Below are 21,664 nucleotides of genomic sequence, written 5' to 3' on the forward strand. Positions count from 1 at the left end.
AAGATCAGCATGCAGCTTTTTAAATGCAGTTATTATCTTCAAAACAAATAAAGATTGGAGAGACAGGTCAAAATTTAACAGACTTCATGGAAATTCTGAGATTTCTTCCTAGAAAAAACTTCATTGATACAAAGTATTATCAAGTGGGTGGCAAATCAGGAAATTATTTTCCTCAGTCATGTCTGCCACCCTGCATACTCTGAAAGGAGAATCAATAAACTATAAAGCCTGTGGGTCAAGAACAGCCACCACCTGGTTCTGTAAAGTTTTATTGGAACACAGCCCTGGACATTTGCTGACATATTATCTTTGCCTGTCTTTGTACTACAACAGCAAAGGTGAGTAGCTGCAACAGAGACAGTGTAGTACAAAAAGCCTACAAAATTTTCTATCTGGATCTTTAAAAAAAAAAAAAAAGTCTGTTAATTCTTGCCCTAAAGAGAGAGAAAACCACAGGGCACAGTGATGGAAGGACAACACAAACAAGGCCGGGGAGAAAAGCAGGGGGTGATGGGGAAGAGGGGTGCACAGAGGGATGCCTAGAGGAAGGGGTGGGGGAGGCAGGTGTGCAGAGGGGGATGAGGGGCGGCACAGAGAGACGTGGGAGCAACCAGGCCACCAGAGAAGAAGGTCAGGCCTCAGAAGGCAGCAGATCTCATCCGCTGAAATCATCTCCAGAAACTGACAGACCTGAGTGCAAATCCTGGTGTGCGTCAAACAGTTTCTGAAACTTGTGTTCGGCTTTGTATGCCCGGATGGTCTCAAGTCCCCGGAGAGAAGATGCTAAGTGAGAAAACACCGGGCTCTGTGCTGGGGAAGCAGAGACAGACACACGACAGAGAAAGTCAGGGAGGCTGGACGCAAGGAAACCACTGCCTCCCGGGCTCTGTTCTCACATGTCCCACCAAAGGGCACACCCAGGGCTTCCTGGAGGGCTGCCTGGGGAAGGAAGCTGCCGCTTTTGGAAAGGATCCTCCATGTGACCCTCAAACTCCTATTCATGCCAACCTTCACCTTAACAACCTGGAAATTAAAGATTCTTTTTGAATCCTTCTTTGACTAAATTCAAATTGAAGCTAGATTTAGGTAAACTAACTCATTATTAACTAATTCTTCTCAAATATACCTCCCTCCAAATTCTTCTGGCATCTATCCAGGTGGAAATTGTTCACAATTTTTAAAAAAATATATTGAAGGACAGTTGATTTACAACAATGTGTTAGTTTCAGGTATATAGTACAGTGAGTCACTTATTTTCTTTCTGATTATATTCTATTACAGCTTTTTACAACATACTGAATAAAATCCCCTGTGCTTTACAGTCAATCCTTGTTACTTACCTATTTTAGATAGTAGTATTTATCTGTTAATCCCATATCCCTAATTAGTTCCTCCCTCCTAGTCCCCTTTGGTAACCATAAGTTTGTTTTCTATGTCTCTGAGTCTATTTGTGTTTTGTATATAGTCTTTTATTTTTTAGATTCCAAGTATAAGTGATGATGTATCATATTTGTTTTCCTCTGAATTACTTTACTAAGAATAATATTCTTTCCATCCATGTTGCTGCAATGGCAGTATTTCATTCTGTTTCATCACTGGGTAATTATTCACTAATTTATGAGTCAGTGGCATTCCAAAATTTAATTCATTACAGTCCTCACCACACTGAATTTTGATGAACTCTCTGTGCCATCTCCACCTCAGATAAGTGGCCTAAAGGCTGGGATAGAGTCAGTACATCCCCCACCCTGGACCAGAGCCAGACGTGGGACAGGGAGAGACGAGTAAGGGAGTGATCTGCCGTCACCCCGTCCTGGGCCTCTCCCTGCATCTGTGCCAGGAGCCTCTGTGAGGGTCATGGAGCACCCGGCACAGCACCGCCCTTGTGCCCTCAGGACCCGGCAGACGAGGAACCTTTGAATGGTCTTGACTTCTGCCCCAGGAACCTGATGGGTGTTTTTATAACTGCCATTCTGGATACCTGTCCTGGTGTTTGGAGGTCACTGTGGCATGTGACACTCACATCACCTTTTTAGAATCTGACAGTGGCCTTAGTGTCCATTCTCTTTTGAGTGGCTTCATGTGAGTTTTGGGTCTGGTGTCACATGACTGGTCATTCATTTCCTGCCATCTTCTCTAAGAGCACACTGACCATGAGCACCAGCGTCAAGCTCCTGCCCATCAGGGAACAGGTGGGCTGCAGGGCAGGGAGGACCCCTTATGGTTTTCATTCCCCACCGTGAACAAGGCTGTAACTTGCTGTTGTCAGGGGCAGATTATGAGACTGTGACCTCTGTCTGGGATGAATGATAACTTGTGTTGTATCAGAAGGAAATACTGATATCACCATGTTACCTGTGCATCACCTGAGAAAAGCTGTTAGTAAAACCTGGATGTTTAGAGGAAGTTAAGATCACTTATCTTTCAGGAGGCTATGGAGATTTTATAAAATGATAGGGAAAAAAGTCAAGGGGGAGAAGTCCAAATTATTTTCAGGGCCTGACTCCTTAGCCTAACATCTGAATGTCTTTCTGGATCACAGTGTAGTCAGCAGCAACATGCACATGGGCACTGTGGGGTAGGGGGGCACTGGGATACAAGGGGGCAAAGACACAGAACCTCCTCTTAAGCTTAGTGTCCTCGATTCTACCAGCAAGGAAGGAGCAGGCTTCCTCCTGTGAGACACTGGAACTCAGAGAGGGTGGGAAGCCCTGGCTGGGGGAGGACAGCTTGGGCTGGAGGCCAGTTGACCATCCACTGGACCCTGGGGCTCTCTCTACCTGGGGGTGTCTGACCAGGAGCCATAACTATTAGGGCCCCACCTGTGACACTGACTTAAAGGAAAAACCTTCTCTGAACCCCAACATGATCTAACACTTCCCCTTTGTACTTTGTTCAGGCAAAGAGCTGAAAGTGAGTCCGTGGTGCTTTTGATTATCCAGTCGTGTGCCTGTGTTCTCATTTCAGCATCCACATGGCTCTCTGTCTTCATTAAGTTGAATAACTTTTTATTTTAGCTTCCTATAACTTTGCCCTTATAAGAGCAATACAAACACAGACTGAGCTCAAGCTCCAAATAAGAGGCTGGGAGCCCTGTTCAGGCCTTTTCTGCACCCCGGCAGGTATCCCAGATAAGTGGGATACCACCCCCAGAACTCAGTCTGGACACCAGGTGCTCACAGGGATGACATAGGTGAATTCTGGGGCCATCATCCTATCAGGAGGATGCCAAGGCTCCAGCTCCAGAGAGCACATAAAACTCACTAGAACCAGGCTCCCATTTCCACAGCAAATGTTGTGATGTCAACACTATTTATCACAGACAAGGCTTCTGAGCAGGAAGCAGACGTGGCTGTTTCCCCAGGGAGAGTCCTGGAATGAAGTCTTCAGTGTGGCCTCCCTCACCTGCTTCCCTGTCAGGAGATCAAAGTGCAGCTGATTCTCCCTGAAGGGATGGAGGGCGGGGTCAACTTTAGAAACTAGGTGCCATCTCAGCCTTGAACACCAGGGAACCAAACATCCCAACACCTACCTCACCTCATGCCCAAGAGTTACAGTGGGCCAGACGGAATGCACACCTATGAAAAGCCATCCTGTTTCTTTTAAACCCCACTTAGGGCTGAGGGATGGAGAAGGCAATGATACCCCACTCCAGTACTCTTGCCTGGAAAATCCCATGGATGGAGGAGCCTGGTGGGCTGCAGTCCATGGGGTCGCTAAGAGTCAGACACGACTGAGCGACTTCACTTTCACTTTTCACTTTCATGCACTGGAGAAGGAAATGGCAACCCACTCCAGTGTTCTTGCCTGGAGAATCCCAGGAATGGGGGAGCCTGGTGGGCTGCTGTCTATGGGGTCGCACAGAGTCGGACACGACTGAAGCGACTTAGCAGCAGCAGCAGCAGCATACTTGCTGCTTGTGCTTGTGCATACTTGTGACTACAGGCATTTTTCTCCAGACTTCGTTATTTATGTTCAGAAAACTCCCAGATATAACTCAGCTAATATCCAACAGCCTTTGCCATTACTGTACATCTTATTAAGCACCAGAGATTGAACAAAGTTCCTGGGAATCTGGTATGAAAACCCCTTAAAACAGCAGACTTGAGGATCCATGGTCTCAATACACCTGACAAATATGCTAACTCACCGTTAGCAATGCCTGTGGCAGGTATTGCCAGTTGATCACAGCAGACTTTCAGACAGAATTTGCATATGACTTCATCATTCAGATACTGCTAAATGCAAAAAGTGGCCAAGACCACCAAAAAGAATGAAAAGCAACATGGATTGACCTAGAGAGTGGCATATGAATGAAGTCAGACAAAGAAGGAGAAATATCATATGAAATCCCTTATATGTGGAATCTAATAAGAAATGATACAAGTGAACTTACAAAACAGAAACAGTCTCACACACTTAGAGAATGAACATACGGTCGCTGGATGAAGGATGAGAAGAATAGATAGTTAGAGAGTTTCGGATGGACGTATACACAGTGCTCTATTTAAAATGGATAACCAGTGGTGCTGGGAAAACTGGTCAACCACTTGTAAAAGAATGAAACTAGAGCACACAAAAATAAACTCAAAAAGGATTAAAGATCTAAATGTAATACCAGAAACTATAAAACTCCTAGAGGAGAACATAGGCAAAACACTCTCTGACATACATCACAGCAGGATCCTCTATGACCCACCTCCCAGAATATTGGAAATAAAAGCAAAAATACAGTTATGTAAAGTTTAAAAATAAAATAAAATTAAAAAAAAAAGAAAAAAAAAACAAATGGGACCTAATTAAACTTAAAAGCTTCTGCACATCAAAGGAAACTATAAGCAAGGTGAAAAGACAGCCTTCAGAATGGGAGAAAATAATAGCAAATGAAGCTACTGACAAACAACTAATCTCTAAAATATACAAGCAACTCCTACAGCTCAACTCCAGAAAAATAAATGACCCAATCAAAAAATGGGCCAAAGAATTAAATAGACATTTCTTCAAAGAAGACATAGAGATGGCTAACAAACACATGAAAAGATGCTCAACATCACTCATTATCAGAGAAATGCAAATCAAAACCACTATGAGGTACCATTTCACACCAGTCAGAATGTCTGCGATCCAAAAGTCTACAAGCAATAAATGCTGGAGAAGGTGTGGAGAAAAGGGAACCCTCTTACACTGTTGGTGGGAATGCAAACTAGTACAGCCACTATGGAGAACAGTGTGGAGATTCCTTAAAAAACTGGAAATAGAACTGCCTTATGACCCAGCAATCCCACTGCTGGGCATACACACTGAGGAAACCAGAAGGGAAAGAGACACGTGTACCCCAATGTTCATCGCAGCACTGTTTATAATAGCCAGGACATGGAAGCAACCTAGATGTCCATCAGCAGATGAATGGATAAGAAAGCAGTGGTACATATACACAATGGAGTATTATTCAGCCATTAAAAAGGATACATTTGAATCAGTTCTAATGACGTAGATGAAACTGGAGCCTATTATACAGAGTGAAGTAAGCCAGAAAGAAAAACACCAATACAGTATATTAATGCATATATATGGAATTTAGAAAGACGGTAACAATAACCCTGTATACGAGATAGCAAAAGAGACACTGATGTATAGAACAGTCTTTTGGACTCTGTGGGAGAGGGAAAGGGTGGGATGATTTGGGAGAATGGCATTGAAATACGTATAATATCATATATGGAATGAGTCGCCAGTCCAGGTTCGATGCATGATACTGGATGCTTGGGGCTGGTGCACTGGGATGACCCATAGGGATGGTATGGGGAGAGAGGAGGGAGGAGGGTTCAGGATGGGGAACACATGTATACCTGTGGCGGATTCATTTCGATATTTGGCAAAACCAATACAATAGTGTAAAGTTTAAAAACAAAATAAAAGTGGTTAAGTTGGTATTAATTTGCAATAATTATTCATGATTGAGGTATCTGGTACAAATATCTTCCTTGCTTATCTTTTGGGTACAGTTCTTATAACTTTTTAAAAAAATATATAACAATTCTACTTTTATTTTTTGTTTTAATATTGATGGAATATCTACATTAATAATGAGATAAATTCAATTATTTCATCATCTGTGATTACCTGTAGAATAGAAGGATTAATCATAAAATGTGTCCCCCATTATTCTGTTTTTATTTTTTATTTTTTATTTTTTGGCTGTGCTGTGTGGGATCTTATTACCCAACCAGGGATTGAAGCTGTGACCCCTGCAGTAGAAGCACAGAGTCTTATCCACAGGACCACCAGGGAAGTCCCTGTCCCTCATTATTCTAAAATTGATTGGAGTAATAGATCAAATACCTACTGAACAGATTCTCCACCCTGTGTCCTCCTAGGGGAATATTTTTAACATTATTTATATTAGAAGTTTTGAGAAAGGAGGGATCACAAACAGTGTGGTATCACTCCAAATACTGGTGATGATAAAGAGCAAGCTGAAAATAACAGGATTTATCTTTTCAATACATTCAGATTGGCAGATGCAACTTACTTGGATATGTAAATGAATGCATTTTTTCAAATATGTCACTTCTGACATACATTTCCTTAATGTCTCCTTTTCCTTTCCTAATCTTTTACTATCTTTGTCATTTCTGGTAACTCCAGGAGAAGAATAACTCCTATTTTCCTTCTACATTAGTTCAACATGATGAAATATTTTATTTTTAAGGAAAGTATTTATAGAGTGGATACTCAGTGTTAGGCAGTATGTCATAAACAAGACAGGAATGGTTCCTGTCCTCATGGTGCTCACATTTGTCCTCTTTATGCTAAAAATGCAAAGCTGCAGTTGACCTGCTCCCAGCTCCATTTGCCTTAAGGACCACATCAACTCAACCGTGGCCATCACATTCAATTATATAATGTCAACTTAATGAGAAGTTCCAAAAGATAGACTCTCTGGAATTTCAGGGGTCTGGTTAATTACAGCATAAACGGAAGCCAGCCTGCATTGCCATCCCAACCTGAGAGCCCTGGTACTCACTTGTAGATTCCAGGCGTTTCACATCCAGTGAGGTCCTTAAGAAATACCACCGGAGAACAAAGAAAATGATTCCAAGGGGAATCACAAGTATAGCAATCCAAGGAATCGAAGCCACCATCACACCTACCACGCCAATCACAAGTAGAAACATCTGAAATAGTGAAAATAGATACAGAGGGCTCCTTATGAAGGACACTTTTCAAAGACAAACTTTAATGAGCTCTTTTGTTAGGATGCTGCAATTCATGGGGTCGCAAAGAGTTGGACACGACTGAGCAACTGAACTGAACTGAACTGAACTGAAACTCCTTTCCTTGAAAGACTTGTTAAAACAGGAAGGAATGCTTTCCCATGCTAAGAAATAAAACTATAGGTGGTCCTCATGATGTTTATTGTATGAGCCAAACACTATAATAAGGACTTTCTCAGTATTGTTGTTCAGTCACTAAGTTGAGCCTGAATCTTTGTGACCCCATGGACTGCAGCTCACCAGGCTTCCCTGTCCTTCACCACCTCTCAGAGTTTGCTCAAACTCATGTCCATTGAGTCAGTGATGACATTCAACCATCTCATCCTCTGTCATCCCCTTCTCTTCCTGCCCTCAATCTTTCCCAGCATCAGGGTCTTTTCCAATAAGTTGGCTTTTCACATCAGGTGGCCAAAGTATTAGAGCTTCAGTTTCAGCATCAGCCCTTCCAATGAATATTCAGGGTTGATTTCCTTTAGGATTGACTGATTTGATCTCCTTGCTGTCCAAGGGATTCTCAAGAGTCTTCTCCAAACCACAGTTCAAAAGCTTCAGTTCTTTGGCACTCAGCTTTCTTTATGGTCCAACAGTCATATCCATAAATGACTACTGGAAAAACTATAGCTTTGACTAGATGGACCTCTGTCAGCAAAGTTATGTCTCTGCTTTTTAATTCACTGTCTACGTTTGTCATTGCTTTTCTTCCAAGGAGCAAGCATTTTTTAATTTTATGGCTGCAGTCACCATCTGCAGTGATTTTGGAGCCCAAGAAAATAAAGTCTGTCACTTTTTCCATTGTTTTCCCATCTATTTGCCATGAAGTGATGGGACTAGATGCTATGATCTTTATTTTTTGACAGAGCTCCCACAATTAGGATTCCAAAGGCATCAAGGGGTGAGTTTCTGGATGTCTTCCTCCTCTGGGAGACTGAAGGGGACCCATGAGGGCAGGGCTTCGTGTCTGACTCACACCTGTACCTCAGAACCTCAAATTTATTCAGTTTGTTGAAGAGAATAAGGGAGAAAAGGAAATACCCTCCCCCCCCTCCACCTCACACACACGACTCACAAACTTAAAATCCAAACAACCAGCAACATATCCTCACACCGTACATTCCAGATGGATCTTTCTCTTGCTTCAAACTCCTTTCAAGAGTAGCCTGTCTTCACCTCAACTCCCTCTGCAACTCATGGATTTGCCGCCCTTTGCAGTCCGGCCTCCTCCCATCTGAAGCCTGTTACTCAGGTCACCAGAAGCCTTCTGATCTGAAATCAACCGACAATTTTCCACAGACTCACCTTCCATTAAACAGACTCGTCCTTCCTTGGCTCCCCAGCCTACTTCCTCCTTTCTCCCTTGCTATTCATTGTGTGTCTCCTCTCCTCCCTTTCTTTCTGCTTTCTCTCTGAGTATCGAGTCTTCTCATTCATTTTCACTAGGCAATCATGTCATCTTCACAGATTCAGCTACTACCTGCTCAGTGAAAACTACACAGGCTCCATGCTCATCCCAGGTCTCTCCCTCTGACACCAGACTTTTACTTCCAATGGCCTGCAGGATGCCTCCACCTTCAACTTCAAGATAATTGAACTACAGGGCAGAGCTGGGATTGGAAATTAGTGAGGCTAGAAATTTCTCTCTGTATTACTTAGACTGTATCCTACTGAAATCAGGTAGCATCTATCTCTGACCCTCTATATGTCATGCAAAACTATGTGATGATTCTGATTATGACCACTAACTAACCATGTACTAAGCACACAGAGGAAACCCAATCTTGGCCTAGCTTGTCATTAACAAAGACTTTCACAAAATCTTTTCAATGTAATTCACAATCACTGTTAAAATATAGCACTGTTTTTAGGGAAGAATTGTTTCTGGGGATAAATTATGTAGTTAAAATCATTAGAACACATTTATGAAATAAGTTTTTGGAAGAGGAATACAAAACAAAACAAAACAGACATCTCTGCAGTAAAAGCACTCTGCCTCCAAATCTCAGCTTAATTCACATTGGTAACAGTGGAAGCTGTGCCCAAAGGCCACACTGTTTGCAGTCAGATATTGACTCCTGCAATTCTGTGTTCAGCTCTTGATAATGCATTTCATTTCTAAAATTAACACTTGGAAAGAAAAAGAAAATGCCCCATGTATTTAATCATTAAAAAGTTCAGTTCAGTTCAGTTCAGTCACTCAGTTATGTCCAACTCTTTGCGACCCCATGAATTGCAGCATGCCAGGACTCCCTGTCCATCACCAATTCCTGCAGTTCACTCAAACTCATGTCCATCGAGTCAGTGATGCCATCCAGCCATCTCATCCTCTGTTGTCCCCTTCTCCTCCTGCCCCCAATCCCTCCCAGCATCACAGTCTTTTCCAATGAGTCAGCTCTTCACATGAGGTGGCCAAAGTACTGGAGTTTCAGCTTTCGCATCATTCCTTCCAAAGAACACCCAGGACTGATCTTTAGAATGGACTGGTTGGATCTCCTTGCAATCCAAGGGACTCTCAAAAGTCTTCTCCAACACCACAGTTCAAAAGCATTGATTCTTCAGTGCTCAGGTTTCTTCACAGTCCAACTCTCACATCCATACATGACTACTAGAAAAATCATAGCCTTGACTAGGCAGACCTTTGTTGGCAAAATAATGTCTCTGCTTTTTAATATGCTATCAAGGTTGGTCATAACTTTTCTTCCAAGGAGTAAGCGTCTTTTAATTTCATGCCTGCAATCACCATCTGCAGTGATTTGGGAGCCCCCCAAAATAAAGTCTGACACTGTTTTCACTGTTTCCCCATCTGTTTCCCATGAAGTGGTGGGACCAGATGCCACGATCTTCATTTTCTGAATGTTGAGCTTTAAGCCAACCTTTTCACTCTCCTATTTCACTTTCATCAAGAGGCTTTTTAGTTCCTCTTCACTTTCTGCCATAAGGGTGGTGTCATTTGCATATCTGAGGTTATTGATAGTTCTGTCTACTAAAAAGTAGACAGAATTAAAAAACAGAAAAAAATAGTCCACGTGAGCAACAATACCAAATGAAGAAATGAGAGCTGAGATGACCCAACATCATCTTTAGAACCTCAAGTTCATAGACAAAACAGAGGCTGGATAGAAGGTATTCCTGTAGGTCTCTCTCTCTCTCTCTCTCTCTCTTTTTTAAGACCCCCCTCAAGACAGAGCAATCAACTTGTGAAAAGAAAAACTGCCTACAAAAACAAAAGACATTTTCTGAGATGACCTTGATCCCAGAATTGAATTACTGGCTTAAAGGCTTTGTACCTTCAATAACTGCTCTCTACTGTACTTGGACTTCTCATGTGGCTCAGTGGTAAAGAATCCACCTGCCAATACAGGAGATACAGGTTTGATCCCTGGGTCAGTAAGATCTCCTGGGCAAGGAAATGGCAACCTGCTTGAGTATTCTTGCCTGAGAAATACCATGGATGGAGAAATCTGGAAGGCCACAGTCCATGGGGGTCACAAAATAGTTGGACACAATTTAGTAACTAAACAACAACAACATTGTCCTTGTTAAAGTATAAATTTCACCTTATTTTTATCACTCTTTTCTTTGTAACTAACCACACCTACTGCTGCTGCTGCTACTGCTAAATCACTTCAGTCGTGTCTGACTCTGTGCGACACATAGACGGCAGCCCACCAGGCTCCCCTGTCCCTGGGATTCTCCAGGAAAGCACATCTAGCATTATCCAAATAAAATAGTAAGCAAATATTTGTCCTCTGTGGTAATACAATGCATCTGGCTAGTGCTCAGTCATGTCCAACTCTTTGTGACCCCATGGACTGTAGCCCACCAGCTTCCTCTGTCCATGAAATTCTCCAGGCATGAATACTGGAGTGGGTTGCTATTTCCTCCTCCAGGGGATCTTCCTGTTCCAGGGATCGAACTCATGCCTCTTGCATCTCCTGCACTGGCAGGCAAATTTTTTTCCACTGAGCCACCTGGGAAGCCCAATATGAAGCATAATTTAGTTCATCTAGGTTATCTTTCCACAAGAGGTGATTATTTCTATGTTATGAAATGCACTCACAGTAAAGGGAATCCACATCAGACACCTGGAAGGCAGAGGGAGAACCACTTGCCCAGCATGTTGCTGCTTCAGACCAACTTTGATGTGACTGTGTAGCCACTCCTGCCCCAGATGTCACTCATGTTAACTCAGCCTCCCAATCACAGCCACACCTTTCTCTCACAACCATGACCTTTACTGAAGATAACAGGACATATCACCAGGCTGAAAAGCCCATCATCAGCCCCTCTGAAATGACCTTGAGAAACAGGCACTCTACTGTTCCCTGTGAGAACTCGACAGGATTGATACGTTACCTGGATGAAATCTTGAAATGTCTGGGGCAGCAAGTCATCCATATGCCCAATGTCTTTGGAGAAACGATTTAAAATTCTTCCTGCAAGAACAGGATATGAGAGGTTACTCATTTCCTAAGATAGGAAACAATTCACAAACAAATCAAAACAATAATTTAAAAGCATATGTATTTAGGGACTTCCCTGGTGGTACAGTGTCCTCAGTGCAGAGGATATAGGTTCAATCCCTGGTCCAGGAAGATCCCACATGCCACAGAGCAACTAAGCCTGTGCGGCAGAACTGCTGAATCCCTCTGCCTAGAGCCTGAGCTCCACAGCAAGAGAAGCCACTGCAATGAGAAGCGGGAGCACCACAATGAAGAGCAGCCCTTCTTGCTTTAAGTAGAGAAAGCCTGTGTGCAGCACCAAAGACCCAATCCAACTATAAATAAATAAATACATCTTAAAAAAAAGACATGTATTAAATATTTAATGTATTGGATTTCCCTAGTGGCTCAGGTGTGAAGAATCCACCTGCCAATGCAGGAGACAAAAGAGATGCAAGCTCAATTCCTGGGTCGTCAAGATCCTCTGGAGAAGGAAATGGCAATCGACTCCAGTATTCTTGCCTGGGAAATTCTATGAACAGAGGAGCCTGGTGGACTACACTCCATGGGACCACAAAGAGTCGGACATGATTTAATGATTAAACAGCAAATTTAATATATTACAAATTCAAATGAAATAAGCTGATGTGTGTAAAAAGAAAGAAAAAATAGGTTGATACCAAAGAGAAACCAAACTACCACCAAATGGCAGTGGGTGGGGAGTTGAAAATTAGTCCTGAATTTTAAAAGAACAGGGGAGTCTTGTGGCAGTATCAAGAAGGGTTGGTGAATTTCAGAATGTTCCCTCCCTTTAGATCCATCCCATCTAAGACTCATTCCAAGTACTAAGTTTAAATAAATAGTTGCAAAATACCTAAGTTAATCCTAATGTTACACTAATTTTGCTTTTGTTATCAAGATTAATTTTCCCAAATGATACTCTTTAAATAAACATAATTATAACCTCTCTGCAATTTTTTTTTTCCCTCCAGGTCATTCACAGCACCTCACATTTGGGGAAACTGTGAGTTCTGACATTCCCAAGTTGTGAGTTTACTACTGGGGTAATAAGTCTTTATTTTCAGAGGTATACCAGGTGTGACAAGCACAGATTTATGAATAAGCATCTAAGAAGATCAGAGGGATATAGAAAGGAAAACAAAAAATATTACTAAATGAGTAAGGATCACTTATCATTGCTTTTATTTCCCTTCTCAGAATCCACAACAATAGTATATCCTAAAGGGTGCAGGATTAGAATATGAGAACTAATTTCTATTAAATATCTACTGTGAACTTAAAACACCACCTGCCACATCAGTAAACAAAGGATTCTGCAGCCATGAGGACTTTGAAGCCACCCCTACAAGGGTGATGCACCCTGAGGAGACGCAGGATGAGAAAGAAGAGAGTACTGGCTCCAGATAGAGCAGGTGCATATTAAAGGAAGTGTAATAGAGAGAAGCCAATTTTGACTCAACGTTGGATCTGTTTCTTTGACCATTGCTATTCACTGCTTTTGTCAGGGAACCCTGCCCCTCTACCTCAGGTTAAACTAAAATGGCTTTTTTTTTTTTTTTTTTCAGCTCACAGGGAGACAATCTGACCCTCACCACCTTTGGATAGCTGTAGAAAATAAAAAAAATAACAAATCCCCTCAAATTTTGCAAGGTCAATGGCTTTACTTCCTGGCCTCTTCTCCTTTATGTTCTATAAAAGAACCTGGCATCCAGACCCCTGTAAAATGATTATTTTGAGACATTAGTCTGCCACCTTCTCAGTCTACCAGGTTTCCAAATAAAGTTGCTATTTCTTGCTTTAACACGACATCTGTAAGACTTATTGGCATTGTGAAGGCAAGCAATATGAGCTTGAATTCAGTAAGAAGTAATACCACTATATGTGGTTTTCTCTTCATGTGATCACATACCAAAAACAAATTCCACCATAAATTATCTATTACAAATTCTACTTTTGAAAATAAACACAGGGGAGAGTTCAACTTAGTGTACCACTAAAAGAGTAAATAACTGATGCCCCCAAACCTTTGGGCGTACCTTTGCAGTACTTAATTGGGCTTCTATTTCTTGAAGGAATGAAGCTCGGATAATAGACACAGGATAGGGAGACAAGATATACACTGGTATGCTTGCTGCTCTAGGATTAGTGATCTTGAAGATTTAAATTTGGATCCAAATCCTTGAATAATAAATACATCAGCATCTGGAGAAGCCTACAGTTCATCATCAGCCTGTTGAACTGTGGTCATGAGCACTCAGAGGCTGTGATAACAGAAATTCAGTCCCATTTAATGCTCCCAAATTTATGACTGTAGCTTTCACATTAACAGGCTAAGTAGAGCAAATTCACAGCCATAATAGCACAGACTTCTCCAATCACTTCCTCGCTATGGCTTCATAACATGATGAGATCTGAGTGAGCCTCTGCATCTTACCATCCTGTGCTCCACACAGTGCCTGGACTAAACAACATGTGTTGAATAAATCTCCACAATATGCTGCCCTAAATAGTCTTATTCAATCCTCACAACAGCCTTGTCAAACAGGAAGGACAGCAGTTATTCCCATTTCACAGGATAGGAAGTTTCCAGACATCATGTCATTATCTTCACTAAGGTTCATTAGGTACTGCCTGTGTGCTAAATGCTGTGAACATATTAACCTGTTTAATGCCCACAAAATCAAGGTATTGGTAAGTGTGTGAATAGTATCCTCATTTTATAGGTAAGAAAATTGAGACACAGAGAAATTAAATAATTTGCACATAAATATTAACATAAATGTCACTGGCTATTACTATTGGTAACTAGCACCAGAACTAAACCCAGAAGTTGGCTCCAGAGTCCATACTTACAACCATGACAACATCCTGCCTGGAGATTTGCCTCCAGTAGTATCTACCTACTTTGACCTTGATCACACAGCTAGTTGATGACCAGGCAACTCCTGTCCTCTCTCCAGTCACATCCCTGCCTTGACAGGTCCTGTCAATCATCTGGAAAAATAAAGCCAGTGTGGGCCTCAGCACAAGTCTAACCAACTGAGAGTGGGCATGTACAGCGATGAACTAACTCTTCATAGAAACCCAGGTCACGAGACTACCTTCCAAAGCAAGACAGGTCAAAGGCCTCAGAGTGGAGAAAGAAACCACTGGGAAACCTTCAGGGACACTCTTACTTAGTATTGAAGATCCTCCTGCTATGTACCACAAGGTCTCTTAAACGTAACCAAAAGTCCATTATAAAACTAGAGGGTTGATTTTATTGAAGAAGATGTATACCACTCACTGATCTTGTATTTTAATTAATCTTCCATTACAATTCAGGTAAACCTCAAAATATGAGCACATGCCAGAGCTCTGTGGTCCCAGATATGGATGGACAATGAAAGAAACAAACACCCAGACTGTCTCCTCTAGAGATGTTCCTGGAAGAAGGTCTTTCCTAGTTAACTTGACACTATGTACCATGGCCAGCGTTTCAACACCTAGACAAAAACATTTCAACACATTTGCATTGTATATTGGGTATATATAACAAATGGACTCTTAAATCATCCTGCAAAGTAAACATTCATTTATCTTTACAGACATGAATAAATTGGAATAAAAGCTTATATACTCCTATAATCATATTTTTTCCTACCAATAAAAATTATAAATGAAGTTTTTGGTAGAAAATGAAAAAACACAGACAGTGATTTTCTTCCAAGCATATCTTCCATTTTCAAATATGAAAATGTAATCAGGCACTAAATCTGTTTATAAGACATATTCATTGAGAAACTTCATGTCTGACTTACCTATTGGATTTCTATTGAAGAACAACACCGGAGCTCTCAAAATGCTCTCCAACATTTTGTTGTGCAAAGTTTGTGAAGAATTAGCAAGGACATAGAATATCAACAGAGACCTTGTGATGCCAAAAAGGATGGTAGATACAGTTAACCCTGAAATAAAGAAACATCAATCAGCACAAGATCTCTGTCTTATCCTCAACAATGCTGAGGCATGATAGGCAGTTTATAAAGATACTGTACATTTTATTCTATAGATAAAATTTACATAGAAATTTATATGCATATATGCTAGTAAAGTAATGCTCAAAATTCCCCAAGCCAGGCTTCAGCAATACGTGAATCGTGAACTTCTAGGTGTTCAAGCTGGTTTTAGAAAAGGCAGAGGAGCCAGAGATCAAATTGCCAACATCTGCTGGATCATTGAAAAAGCAAGAGAGTTCCAGAAAAACATCTATTTCTGCTTTATTGACTATTCCAGAGCCTTTGACTGTATGGATCACAATAAACTGTGGAAAATTCTGAAAGAGATGGGAATACCAGACCACCTGACCTGCCTCTTGAGAAACCTATATGCAGGTCAGGAAGCAACAGTTAGAACTGGACATGGAACAACAGACTGGTTCCAGATAGCAAAAGGAGTACGGCAAGGCTGTATATTGTCACCGTACTTATTTAATTTCTATGCGAAGTACATAACGAGAAACACTGGGCTGGAAGAAGCACAAGTTGGAATCAAGATTGCTGGGAGAAATATCAATAACCTCAGATATGCAGATGACACCGCCCTTATGGCAGAAAGTGAAGAGGAACTAAAAAGCCTCTTGATGAAAGTGAAAGTGGAGAGGGAAAAAGTTGGCCTAAAGCTCAACATTCAGAAAACGAAGATCATGGCATCTGGTCCCATCACTTCATGGGAAATAGATGAGGAAACAGTGGAAACAGTGTCAGACTTTATTTTGGGGGGCTCCAAAATCACTGCAGATGGTGATTGCAGCCATGAAATTAAAAGACGCTTACTCCTTGGAAGAAAAGTTATTACCAACCTAGATAGTATATTGAAAAGCTGAGATAGTACTTTTACAACAAAGATCTGTCTAGTCAAGGCTATGGTTTTTCCTGTGGTCACGTATGGATGTGAGAGTTGGACTGTGAAGAAAGCTGAGCGCCAAAGAATTGATGCTTTTGAACTGTGGTGTTGGAGAAGACTCTTGAGAATCCCTTGGACTGCAAGGAGATCCAACCAGTCCATTCTAAAGGAAATCAGCCCTGGGTGTTCTTTGGAAGGAATGATGCGAAAGCTGAAACTCCAATACTTGTACCACCTCATGAGAAGAGTTGACTCATTGGAAAAGACTCTGATGCTGGGAGGTATTGGGGGCAGGAGGAAAAGGGGATGACAGAGGATGAGATGGCTGGATGGCATCACTGACTCGATGGACGTGAGTTTGAGTGAACTCCAGGAGTTGATACTGGACAGGGAGGCCTGGCATGCTGCAATTCATGGGGTCACAAAGAGTCGGACACTACTGAACGACTGAACTGAACTGAACTGAAATGTTTTATAGAACCCCAAAGCATTTGTAAATAAGTACAAAAATTTAATTTATGTTTTACCAATGACATAAATGAATACTACTATGCATATAAAAATTAAAACAGCCCTCTAAACATCTCTTTGGACTTCTCTGGTGTCTGTCTGGCTCAGACAGTTAAGTGTCTGCCTACAATGCGGGAGACCTAGCTTCGATCCCTGGGTCAGGAAGATCCCCTGGAGAAGGAAATGGCAACCCACTCTAGTACTCTTGCCTGGAAAATCCCATGGACAGAGGTGCCTGGTAGGTTACAGTCCATGGGATTGTAAGGAGTCTGAAGTGACTGAGCTACTTCACTTTTACTAAACATCTCTTCAACTCACAATGTTAAACAGAGTTGGGGTGACTTCTGTAATAAATATTCCACCAAGCACTTTTTTCCATTCAGCTCACCAGTGTTATTTAAATTCTGAAAGCTGTTTAAATTCCTGAATTCCATCAACAGGCATTTTGCCTTAGCCCACCATCCTCTAACAATGTGTAAAAGAATCCTTTCATTCTTCTATAAGCTCTCATTGTCCACCAATTCTGAAGCTAAACTGCTGTTAGATTCAAGTTTCTTTTCAAGTAATCAGTAAAATAAATGCCAAATTTCAATGAGTGGATATTTATATAACTCATTCTTTGTTAAAATTTGTACAAGCATTTGTACAAGCAAACTTTGTACAATCATTTTCTGTGAGGATATTTATTTATTTTTTTTTATTAGGGTATGCTGCTGCTGCTGCTAAGTCCCTCCAGTCGTGTCCGACTCTGTGCGACCCCATATATGGAAGCCCACCAGGCTCCGCCATCCCTGGGATTCTCCAGGCAAGAACACTGGAGTGGGTTGCCATTTCCTTCTCCAATGAGTGAAAGTGGAAAGTGAAAGTGAAGTCACTCAGTCGTGTCTGACTCTCATTGATCCCATGAACTGCAGCCTACCAGGCTCCTCCATCCATGGAATTTTCCAGGCAAGAGTACTGGAGTGCGGTGCCATTGCCTTCTCCTTATTAGGGTATAGTTGCTTTAAACTGTTGTGTTAGTTTCTGCTGTACAATGAACTTAACCAGCTATATGTATACATATATCCCCTCCCTCTTAGACCTCCCATCCCCCCATCCCTCCCCTCTAGGTCATCACAGAGCACTGAGCTAAGCTCCCTGTGCTATACCACAGCTTCCCACTAGCTATCTGTTTTACACATGGTAGTGTATGTATGTCAGTCCTAATCTCCCAATTCATCTTCCCTACCTCCCCACCCCTCACCATGTCCACATGTGTGTTCTCTATATCTATGACTCCATTCCTGCACTGTAAATAGGTTCACCTGTATCATTTTTCTAGATTCCATATATATATATATGCATTAATATAAGCATTTTGTTTGCTTTTCTCTTTCTGACTTACTTTACTCTGTATGATAGACTCTAGGTCCATCCACGTCTCTACAAATGACCCAATTTCGTTTCTTTCTATGGATGAGTAGTATTCCAGTGTACATAGGTACCATAAATGAAATGAAAAACAATCCTGAGAACAGGAGAAAATAACTGCAGACTATGCAACTGACAGGGATTAGTCTCCACAATATACAAACAGTTCATGCAGCTCAATATCAGGAAAAAAAAATCAAAAAATAGGCAGAAGACCTAAATAGACATTTCTTCAAAGAAGACATACAGATGGCCTAGAGGCACATGAAAAGATGGTCAACATCACTGTTAGAGAAATGTAGATCAAAACTACAATAAGGTATTACCTCACACCAGTCAGAATGGCCATCACCAAAAAAATACACAAACAATAAATGGTAAAGAGTGTGGAAAAAAGGGAACCCTCCTGCACTGTTGGTAGGAATGTAAATTGATGCAGTCACTATAGGGAACAGTATGAAGGTTCCTTAGAAAACTAAAAATACAACTACTATATGACCCAGATATCTCACAACTGGGAAAACCATAATTCAAAAAGACACATGTACCCCAATATACATAGCAGCAATATTTACAAAAGCCATGGCATGGAAGCAACCTAAATGTCCAACAACAAGTGAATGGATAAAGATATTTAAAATTTTAGGTGAAGATACACTTTAAGAAGTACATAATGCTATATCAAATCTAAACACTCTTGTGAACAGAGAGAGTCATGTTAATATTAGTATGGCAAGCCAAATGTTAAATTAATCACACAGTTGGGAGGAGATAACACTGTGATCTCAAGGTAAGAAAGAGAAAGAATCTAATCCCAGACACTGGATTTCCCCTGCTTAGCTTCTCTAGTACTTAGTGAAGCCCAAGAGATGAGCAGTATCATAAAGCAGAGCTTTGCATACCTGGGAGGGAATAATGCTTTTATATGGGCCCATGCTACTAAAGGATTTCATCCAAGATGAATAAAAGCCAAGGTTTATTCAGACAGAATTGGTACAACCTGACCCACAGGGTGGGGATTCATTTCCCCTTACCCATCCATAAAAAATTTAGCTAAAGCAACCTACTTAAGACAATAGCCATGTATTTCCAGAGGCTGATTTTTTGAATATGCAATCCTCATTTAACTACCAAAATATAGTACAGAGCAAATTAAGAGTTTTCATTGAGCCTCTTTTCTTCTAGTAGATCTTTAAAATAATTATTCTAATTAAATCACAGAGTAAATATGACTAACACAATCTGTTAAGACATTGCTGAATTACTCCGGAAGCCCTAGTTTATCACACAGACCCATAAACACCTTAGACTCTGCTATAATGGAGCAGATGACACAACTTTACCTGAATAAACTCCTAAGAACCAGCTCAGCTCAAACATTACATCTTCAGCTTCTCTTACATATGTCCCAAAATACAGGCCGCTTTGTACTTTCGCCCTATTGAACAGGGAAGAAAAAATATTACACTATAGATTATATATAGACTATACACAAATATTAAAAATATCTCCATTAAGAGAAATGTATTTTATGCTCTAAAGTGTTTCCCAGCTCATAAGACATTGTGTATATCTCCCTTTTAAAAATTTGAATCACGACTTTCAGTTTTCAAAACTGTCTGTAAAGATAGACTTAGAAAATGAACTTATGGTTGATGAGGGAAGGACAGTTAACAGAGTTTGGGATGGTCATGCACACACTGCTATACTTAAAACAAGTAACCAAAAAGGACTTATTGTATAAGCACATGAAACTCTGCTCAATGCTATGTGGCAGCCTGTATGTAAGTGGGGTTTGGGGGAGAATGGATACATGCATATGTATGTCTGAGTTCCTTTCTTTACCTAAAATTATCACAACACTGTTAATCAGCTATACTTCAATGCAATATTAAAAGTTAAAAAAAGAAAAAAAAATTCTCTGAAAAAGCTGTTAAAGGGAGGGACATGGGACAGACCATGGTGGGTCGCACACCACCCGCAGGAACTTTCATTTTTCTTCAGGGAAACTATGTGAGGGTCAGACTCCTGACTCTGTGGGAAAGTGAGGCTTTGTGTAGATTTCATAGCACTTTTGGTCAGATCAGGAATCACTCACCAGTCTGCAAGCCACCAGTCCTGCAGGACATAGGCAACCTAGATCAGGAAACAACAGTCACTCACACACTAACATCACTGAGCCTCACACCCCGCTCACTAGAATTGGGGATCGAAAGGCTCCAGAACATGGAGACGGTCCTTCTGGCTCAAGTCTGTGCCAAGCCCCACACCCCAGATGACCACAGGTCAGAAGAGGGCCTCTTCAAATTTAATATTTTTAAAAGAAATCTGCTTTTCCCTAGAAGACTTTGCTCCCCAAATATAATGTTCAGTTCAGTTGCTCAGTCATGTCTGACTCTTTGCGACCCCATGAATTGCAGCATGCCAGGCCTCCCTGTCCATCACCAACTCCTGGATTTCACTCAAACTCACGTCCATCGAGTCAGTGATGCCATCCAGCCATCTCATCCTCTGTTGTCCCCTTCTCCTCCTGCCCCCAATCCCTCCCAGCATCACAGTCTTTTCCAATGAGTCAACTCTTCGCATGAGGTGGCTAAAGTACTGGAGTTTCAACTTTCGCATCATTCCTTCCAAAGAACACCCAGGACTGATCGATCGCCTTTAGAATAGACTGGTTGGATCTCCTTGCAGTCCAAGGGACTCTCAAAAGTGTTCTCCAACACCACAGTTCAAAAGCATCAATTAATCAGCCCTCAGCTTTCTTCACAGTCCAACTCTCACATCCATACGTGACCACAGGAAAAACCATAGCCTTGACTAGACAGACCTTTGTTGGCAAAGTAATGCCTCTGCTTTTCAATATGCTATCTAGGTTGGTCATAACTTTCCTTCCAAGGAGTAAGCATCTTTTAATTTCATGGCTGCAGTCACCATCTGAAGTGATTTTGGAGCCCAAGAAAGTAAAGTCTGACACTGTTTCCACTGTTTCCCCATCTATTTCCCATGAAGTGATGGGACCAGATGCCATGAATGACCAAATGCCATTCGTTTTCTGAATGTTGAGCTTTAGGCCAACTTTTTCACTCTCCTCTTTCACTTTCATCAAGAGGCTTTTTAGTTCCTCTT

At 41.3% G+C, this 21,664-nt stretch overlaps 1 protein-coding gene across 1 annotated transcript in view; it reads right to left on the reverse strand.

Annotated features, from left to right (window-relative positions):
- Window positions 1-21,664, reverse strand: part of LOC129624671 (ATP-binding cassette sub-family C member 4-like) — a 169,240-nt gene that overhangs the window by 64,917 nt on the left and 82,659 nt on the right. The window contains 6 exon segments of the mRNA XM_055542835.1: window positions 691-810; window positions 7,028-7,178; window positions 11,628-11,707; window positions 15,535-15,681; window positions 19,882-19,976; window positions 20,637-20,674. Coding sequence (XP_055398810.1) covers window positions 691-810; window positions 7,028-7,178; window positions 11,628-11,707; window positions 15,535-15,681; window positions 19,882-19,976; window positions 20,637-20,674 — 631 coding nt within the window.

This window comes from Bubalus kerabau, chromosome 12 (genome assembly GCF_029407905.1).
Source record: "Bubalus kerabau isolate K-KA32 ecotype Philippines breed swamp buffalo chromosome 12, PCC_UOA_SB_1v2, whole genome shotgun sequence".
Lineage (NCBI taxonomy): Eukaryota > Metazoa > Chordata > Mammalia > Artiodactyla > Bovidae > Bubalus > Bubalus kerabau.